At 38.8% G+C, this 9,170-nt stretch overlaps 1 protein-coding gene across 1 annotated transcript in view; it reads right to left on the reverse strand.

Annotated features, from left to right (window-relative positions):
- LOC126470987 (carbonyl reductase [NADPH] 1-like) overlaps positions 1-4,636 on the reverse strand; it is a 62,817-nt gene extending 58,181 nt beyond the window's left edge. Inside the window, exon 1 of the mRNA XM_050099035.1 lies at positions 4,483-4,636. Coding sequence (XP_049954992.1) covers positions 4,483-4,497 — 15 coding nt within the window. The 5' untranslated portion in view covers positions 4,498-4,636. The remainder of the gene's footprint in view (positions 1-4,482) is intronic.
- Between the last annotated feature and the right edge of the window lie 4,534 nt (positions 4,637-9,170).

A 9,170-nucleotide genomic window follows, 5' to 3' on the forward strand; every position in this document is an offset into this window, starting at 1 on the left:
GGAAATGGATAGCTTAAAGTTAGATATAGTGGGAATTAGTGAAGTTCGGTGGCAGGAGGAACAAGACTTCTGGTCAGGTGACTACAGGGTTATAAACACAAAATCAAATAGGGGTAATGCAGGAGTAGGTTTAATAATGAGTAGGAAAATAGGAATGCGGGTAAGCTACTACAAACAGCATAGTGAACGCATTATTGTGGCCAAGATAGATACGAAGCCCACACCTACTACAGTAGTACAAGTTTATATGCCAACTAGCTCTGCAGATGACGAAGAAATTGAAGAAATGTATGATGAAATAAAAGAAATTATTCAGATTGTGAAGGGAGACGAAAATTTAATAGTCATGGGTGACTGGAATTCGAGTGTAGGAAAAGGGAGAGAAGGAAACATAGTAGGTGAATATGGATTGGGGGACAGAAATGAAAGAGGAAGCCGCCTGGTCGAATTTTGCACAGAGCACAACATAATCATAACTAACACTTGGTTTAAGAATCATGAAAGAAGGTTGTATACATGGAAGAACCCTGGAGATACTAAAAGGTATCAGATAGATTATATAATGGTAAGACAGAGCTTTAGGAATCAGGTTTTAAATTGTAAGACATTTCCAGGGGCAGATGTGGACTCTGACCACAATCTATTGGTTATGACCTGTAGATTAAAACTGAAGAAACTGCAAAAAGGTGGGAATTTAAGGAGATGGGACCTGGATAAACTAAAAGAACCAGAGGTTGTACAGAGATTCAGGGAGAGCATAAGGGAGCAATTGACAGGAATGGGGGAAATAAATACAGTAGAAGAAGAATGGGTAGCTTTGAGGGATGAAGTAGTGAAGGCAGCAGAGGATCAAGTAGGTAAAAAGACGAGGGCTAGTAGAAATCCTTGGGTAACAGAAGAAATATTGAATTTAATTGATGAAAGGAGAAAATATAAAAATGCAGTAAGTGAAACAGGCAAAAAGGAATACAAACGTCTCAAAAATGAGATCGACAGGAAGTGCAAAATGGCTAAGCAGGGATGGCTAGAGGACAAATGTAAGGATGTAGAGGCCTATCTCACTAGGGGTAAGATAGATACCGCCTACAGGAAAATTAAAGAGACCTTTGGAGATAAGAGAATGACTTGTATGAATATCAAGAGCTCAGATGGAAACCCAGTTCTAAGCAAAGAAGGGAAAGCAGAAAGGTGGAAGGAGTATATAGAGGGTCTATACAAGGGCGATGTACTTGAGGACAATATTATGGAAATGGAAGAGGATGTAGATGAAGATGAAATGGGAGATATGATACTGCGCGAAGAGTTTGACAGAGCACTGAAAGACCTGAGTCGAAAGAAGGCCCCCGGAGTAGACAATATTCCATTGGAACTACTGACGGCCGTGGGAGAGCCAGTCCTGACAAAACTCTACCATCTGGTGAGCAAGATGTATGAAACAGGCGAAATACCCTCAGACTTCAAGAAGAATATAATAATTCCAATCCCAAAGAAAGCAGGTGTTGACAGATGTGAAAATTACCGAACTATCAGCTTAATAAGTCACAGTTGCAAAATACTAACACGAATTCTTTACAGACGAATGGAAAAACTAGTAGAAGCCAACCTCGGGGAAGATCAGTTTGGATTCCGTAGAAACACTGGAACACGTGAGGCAATACTGACCTTACGACTTATCTTAGAAGAAAGATTGAGGAAAGGCAAACCTACATTTCTAGCATTTGTAGACTTAGAGAAAGCTTTTGACAATGTTGACTGGAATACTCTCTTTCAAATTCTAAAGGTGGCAGGGGTAAAATACAGGGAGTGAAAGGCTATTTACAATTTGTACAGAAACCAGATGGCAGTTATAAGAGTCGAGGGATATGAAAGGGAAGCAGTGGTTGGGAAGGGAGTAAGACAGGGTTGTAGCCTCTCCCCGATGTTGTTCAATCTGTATATTGAGCAAGCAGTAAAGGAAACAAAAGAAAAATTCGGAGTAGGTATTAAAATTCATGGAGAAGAAATAAAAACTTTGAGGTTCGCCGATGACATTGTAATTCTGTCAGAGACAGCAAAGGACTTGGAAGAGCAGTTGAATGGAATGGACAGTGTCTTGAAAGGAGGATATAAGATGAACATCAACAAAAGCAAAACAAGGATAATGGAATGTAGTCTAATTAAGTCGGGTGATGCTGAGGGAATTAGATTAGGAAATGAGGCAGTTTTGCTATTTGGGGAGCAAAATAACTGATGATGGTCGAAGTAGAGAGGATATAAAATGTAGGCTGGCAATGGCAAGGAAAGCGTTTCTGAAGAAGAGAAATTTGTTAACATCCAGTATTGATTTAAGTGTCAGGAAGTCATTTCTGAAAGTATTCGTATGGAGTGTAGCCATGTATGGAAGTGAAACATGGACGATAAATAGTTTGGACAAGAAGAGAATAGAAGCTTTCGAAATGTGGTGCTACAGAAGAATGCTGAAGATTGGATGGGTAGATCACATAACTAATGAGGAAGTATTGAATAGGATTGGGGAGAAGAGAAGTTTGTGGCACAACTTGACCAGAAGAAGGGATCGGTTGGTAGGACATGTTCTGAGGCATCAAGGGATCACCAATTTAGTATTGGAGGGCAGCGTGGAGGGTAAAAATCGTAGAGGGAGACCAAGAGATGAATACACTAAGCAGATTCAGAAGGATGTAGGTTGCAGTAGGTACTGGGAGATGAAAAAGCTTGCACAGGATAGAGTAGCATGGAGAGCTGCATCAAACCAGTCTCAGGACTGAAGACCACAACAACAACAACAACAACAACAACAAGGCGACTTATGGATTGTGTTCCTGAGAAATATGTCTGAACATCCTATTTTTCATTCTTTCAAAGTATAATAACATATGGAATTATTTTGTGGGGGAACTCTAGCTGTGTACATGACATATTAATAATGCAAAAACAAGCAATTAGGATAATTACTGGTTCTGCATATAAGGCACACTGTAAACCATTGTTCTGTGAACAGAAAATCATGACTGTTATAAACTTGTACATATACTATGTTCTAATTTATACGAAGAAGAAATTACCAGAAACAAAAACCAGAGAAATTGTACATAGCCACAATACAAGAAGGAATAGGTGCCTCTATATTCCTCACCACAGATTGTCAAAGTCACTCAACAGCTACAAAATCATGGGGTACAAATTATTTAATAATCTTCCTCAATTAATGAACAATTATTCAAACAAACAATTCATGACTGGCTAGTCCTCCATCCATTCTATGATATAAGAGAATTTATCAACTGTAATATAATACTATAATGTTAACAACAAACCTGTTGTTTCTTTCAAACTATTAATTGTATTTTAGTATGTATATGACATTGTCTATTGCTGTAATGGCTGAATGACAATAAAATTATTATTATTATTAATGTCTCTGTTTACTGCTGTGAGGATTGGTTTTGTGGACACCTGCAGCCTGAAATTTAATCACCGACTACTTCATAAAAACTGGGATCAACTTGTCCAGGCACCCCAAGATATAGTTTTTATCAAACACATTAGGCCCTACAAGCATTTCAGAAAGCTTAAGCATTTTGCTATGCAGTTCTGAACAATCATTGTGGTCTTAAAATTTTTTAATTTTGCTCGAGATGAAAAATTGTATCAGAACAGAAGAAAAGTGCCAAGATCTATATAAGAAGGAACCAGGCTGAAATCTCTTCCCATATATCCTCTGATCCCTTCCAATAAACACTAATTTAAGCACTTCAATAACAATATGATCAATTTTCTTCCTTATTCTCCTCATCAAAATTGCTCCTGTCATTTACTTGTAACTTAATGAGTGGCATACTGAGTCGACAGGGAAAATGGTATAACAGATTTACATCTTAGCACTTATCACAGCAAAATTTGACAAAACACACTGAAGATCACAATGAAAAACAGAATCTGGTTCATATCCAGTAACGTGATCTTGTATACTACAACATAAGTGTTAGTATACAACAAAAGTGATGTTAAGTGCTAAAATGGAATATATTAACGTTGTCGAGCTCTGTTGGTGGAGTGGCCCAACACAGAGTTGATCAATGAAACCAACCTGCAAAATGGGTTTCATATTTTTCGTAATATTCACTTAGACGCTGAACAACTTAGATGCGTTGTTTATTCATTTAATATTTATTAACGAGATCAATCCATGGAGGGGGCAATTGTGGCCTGTAAACAGCAAATTATCCGACAAGCTTTGCCAAATTTAATGTCAACGCGTTACTAATCCCTTAAGAAAAAGTTTTATCGTGAAACAGCATCCTGCAGAAAATTCTACTGGACGATACTTAGCACACAATCATTAATAAAGATATCATAAACAAATAAAGTACTGTCGTAAAAGAATCGGAACTCTGACGTCAATTCAAAACTTCGCACAATTGACCACACCTCCTTCAAATAAAATTGACGGGAGGAAAATTTTTAGTGACGAACTGAACTCACCACTGCGAGTTTCATTGTGAAATATTGTTTCCCGCGTGCACCTGCGTGACGACTGATTCATACGGGGATTAACTAGCACAGACTCCAATGTACATTACGTAAACAAGATACTGGAACACAGGTGTTAGCTTAGCGGAATGTTATCTAGCAAAATACGCATGTCCATAACTTCAGCTGGCGTTGAGTGGAAATTTTATGCCTCTGGGGTTGCGAAATACCATCAAAAGCTTTAACACTGCTTCTTTAATGACCATTTAAAGTCTTAATGTGAGGACGTTCTGTTACTGTAAGCTTGACGCGGCGTCTCGACGCCACCACGCCCTCTTTTTAGTAATAGGCTGAACTTCCTTTTACAAATTGCACATCGACTATGTCGACAATCGAAAAGATATAATATTGGAGAGATCAGAGAACTACGAATACGGGAATATCACTATATTAATAAAGCGAAATGGGTGAAGAGACAGTTTCTCAACGCAGCAATTGCTCACACAGATAAAATTTCGTGGCAGTATGCTCGACAGTCAAAAAAAGAATACTCTAACTGATTTTGATGTACCACAATCTAACGTAGGACTGTGGTTGTACTCTTTACATAGCTGTTATGCTTTGTATTCCCCGTTGTTGTTATTGAGAATAGGCATACTCCAGTTACAAAACGGAACATTTTTGCTCATTATAAGTTACTGTTTTTTAATCAATACTTCTAATTTGATGTTTACATCAGATAGAAATTTTAATTTTTTGTAAACCCTCCATCAGGCGCACTTCTGGGACTCTGTGTTCGGGCGCAATGAGTCTCACAGGCACAGATTTTAAAATCACCTGTTTCATGTTTTCAACTTTACCAGAAGAAACACATTGGCACACAGAGAAGCAAAATTGATAGATCATATTTGCATGGGATAAGCATATTGCTTTGAGGTAGTTTTTACATTTGTCGTTTGATATCCTTCTGAGACCCATTTCTGTAGTGCAGGTGGTGCATCTACGTCTTTTGGGGTGAGGGACAGGTGGTGGTTTCTTCCTGTCTTCTGTGGAGATAAATCTTTTGATTCATCTTAGCAAGCTGGAGGATATTCCAATCTTCTCTATGCTTCTTCTGCATAGCTCTCCAAGAACAAGCTGATGTGCCAGTGATTTTAGGTACACTCTTCTATGCAGTTCCTCCAGTTGCTTTCCAAGGTAAATAACATGGAGTTGATACTACCCACATTTAACATTGTGAAAAAAATGACCATTGGTCAACACTTTGTGTTTTGACTCACACTATAAGTAGTAACCATTTGATCCTCAGTATTAGCACCACATTTTGTTGAACTGTAGAATGTGACTATCTCTGTTTTACTTTTATCTCCAGATGTGGGATTAATGGCCTCCTCATTATGGAGTGAAGATACATGAAACATTTCTGTTCTGGTATGGTATGTAGGAAACCAAAAACTTACCAACATTAAAGCCAAACATACTGCTGTGCTGTTTCTTCCCTTCTATATCAACAAAAACTGATGGCAATTATCTTTTATTAAAAAAAAAAACATTTGCCATGAAAATGTGGAAGCATTTTATCTATTGAGACATTATCCCTGATGTAATAGCTCTTTTGACAATTTTCAAGAACTTTTCAAACACTTCACAAACAGGGGCTATCCAGTCAAATTCTTTCCGTAGGGCTCTGGTAGTTTGGTTGTCAAAATGAAGGCAATGTATTAGACTCGTTTGAGGTTCATCACAAGACTGAGTTTTTCAGTGCCATCACCTTCAGTCCCCCAAAGTTTCTCGAATTTTGACAATTCACTCTGTATGCACCTACAAGTTACAAGCCAATAAAAACTCTTAGTTCAGTTACATCTGTGGAACTTCTCTTTCTCTCTCTCTCTCTCTCTCTCTCTCTCTCTCTCTCTCTCTCTCTCTGGAGAATTGATTCCTGATAATGTCAATGTGTTGGTTTGTGTATTTGATGACTGTGTCAAAGGTGTCATCAATGAATAAATTATTCCAGCATTCAACTGCACTTTTAACATATTTAGCCTTTCCTATGACTCCAGAAAGGTGAGTTATGGTGTGAGATCCTATGTGATGTCTTTTCCCAGATAGTTTTTTTGGCTCAGATGGTCTTCTCATCTCTTCCCAAATAAAAGTTTCTTTTTTTGTTATCTCCTTCTTCTTCATCTTCAGTAGCAAAGCCCCTTCATGTTCTTCCACCTCATCTTGTAAAATGGAAATGCCATGTGGCTAGGGCCTCCCATCGGGTAGTCCATTTGCCTGGTGCAAGTCTTTCGAGTGGACGCCACTTCAGCGACTTGCGTGTCGATGGGGATGAAATGATGACGATAAGGACAACACAACACCCAGTCCCTGAGAGGAGGAAATCTCCGATCCAGCTGGGAATCCAACCCGGGCCATTAGGCATGACATTCGGTCGCGCTGACCACTCAGCTACCAGGGGCAGACACCTCATCTTGTGAATCAATGTCACTCTCATCACCAAGATCCTCAGAGAGTATAGGCTCTTCCTCATCTCTGCACAACAGCAAAGCCTATATTTCTTTGAGGTGACTTGTATTAGACAAATCGTAATGATTCTGAGCCATATATGTAGAGAATCTGGACTGCAAAAGAAAGAACAAGAGGATAATTACATATTCAGATGTATGTGCCTGAAAGGCCAAGATCAGTACACTTTGTATTTTCACAAAATATTGAGAAAATTCAAATCAAGTGAGCAAATTAACACCTCTGATGAAAACTAAAAACACACAACTCTGTAAGTGATACGCAATGGGGGTGCAATGAGCTTGGGAGGCTACTAACGTGAAATCTGCTCTCCATGGAGGTCATGCAAAAACTAATGAGGTGGCTGTAAACAGAAACTGAAGGTGGGGAGGTACTAATGGTGGGAATCTCCCACACAGCCTAAGTTGGGAGAGAGGAACAAAAGCATGTCAGCTGTGCCCATCAGGCTGATTGTTCCTACCAGAGGGTCAAACATGGCCCTACTGCACTTTGAGTCATGTTGTCCCCTGAAACAAGTAAGAGAAAAATTGAACATATGTAAGGGTAAGTTGTGGATAACTCCTGAGATATAAGCATCACGTGCTAGCAAAAGAGCTCTACATATTTCAGAGGACAAGAAGTAGTCACAGATTTAAAGCTACATTACCACCAGTATTGTTGAATCCTCAACTCTTTTAGTAGGGGGGAAAAAAAAAATCAATACTTACGTACTATGCTCAAAAAATAAAACACTCAAGAATAAGGCAAAAACTATTTGGAATATTATCAAACAAGAAACTGATAAAAATTGTAACCCTTATGAAAACGAGCTCCCAGATGATGGTTCCAGCAGAAATGGTGACATGATTAAATCACTGGCCATCAAATTCAATGACTACTTCCTTACTGTAGTACTCAACTTACACCCAGTAATAAACACCAAATACATATGAATTTAACTGACTTTTGCGGACATTACATTCACCACCAACAGATATTAGTTTCGAAAATATCTAGAGCAGAATTTATCAAGTCACTAAACGTAATACGAGGGTCATTTGAAAAGTTCTTGGAATCACCATATGACGTCAGCGCTAGCACAATAAGTTGTTCATGTCATATTCATTCGTCTTTTGCTGTAAGCAGTGCTCTTGGAATAGAGCTATGGTGTTGATGTGGCTCTGTTGTTGTTTCCACATAGTGATTTGCAAAGATTGAAAAAATTGAGATTCGAGCAGTGATTAAGTACTTCGAAAACAAGGGTATAAAAGCCAAGGACATTCATGCTGATTTTCAGAAGACACTTGGGGACACTGGTCGTTCATATTCAACTGGTGCCAAGTGGACAGATGAATTTAAATTTGGTCAGGAGAGCTTAGATGATGATCCGTACAATGGTCGGCCAAGATGTGTCACTACTCCAGAAATCATTGCAAAAATGCTCATGGAGGATTGCCGACTGAAAGTGCATGAAATTGCTCACGCTTGGCAGATGTCATCTGAAAGGATATATCAGATTTAAACTGAATAATTAGAAATGAAAAAATTGGCCGCAAGATGGGTGCCGCGACTCTTCACGCTGGATCAAAAACACGTGAGAATCGACATACCGGAACAATGTTTGGTCAGTTTTAGGAGGAATGAACAAAATTTTTGTGGCAGTTTGTGACCACAGATGAAACTTAGGTGCACTACTATACCCCAGAGACAAAACAACAGTCAAGGCAGTGGAAACGTGCTGAGTCTCCACCATCAAGGAAAGCTAAGACAATTCCTTCGGCGGGAAAGGTCATGGACAAACCACAACAAAAGACCACGAAAAAAGGTCAGGTTTAGCACGGAAGAAAGTCATCTTCCATCAAGACAATCCATACCCGCACATACGTGCCATCGCCATGGAAAAATTACACGAATTAAGGTATGAATTGTTGCCACACCCGTCTTATTCACCAGGTATGGCTCTGTCAGACTTCCATCTCTTCCCAAAACTGAAAATTTTTGTTGGTGGATGAAGATTCACTTCAACTGAAGAATTGATAGCCAGAGTTGACAACTATTTTGCAAGCCTGGAGGAAACTCATTTTCGACATGGGATCAAGGCACTGGAACATTGTTGGAACAAGTGTATTAAACTACAAGGAGACTACATTAAAAAATAAAAGAAGTTTCAGTGATGTAAATACTTTTTTTCT

The sequence above is a fragment of the Schistocerca serialis genome, chromosome 1, assembly GCF_023864345.2.
Source record: "Schistocerca serialis cubense isolate TAMUIC-IGC-003099 chromosome 1, iqSchSeri2.2, whole genome shotgun sequence".
Lineage (NCBI taxonomy): Eukaryota > Metazoa > Arthropoda > Insecta > Orthoptera > Acrididae > Schistocerca > Schistocerca serialis.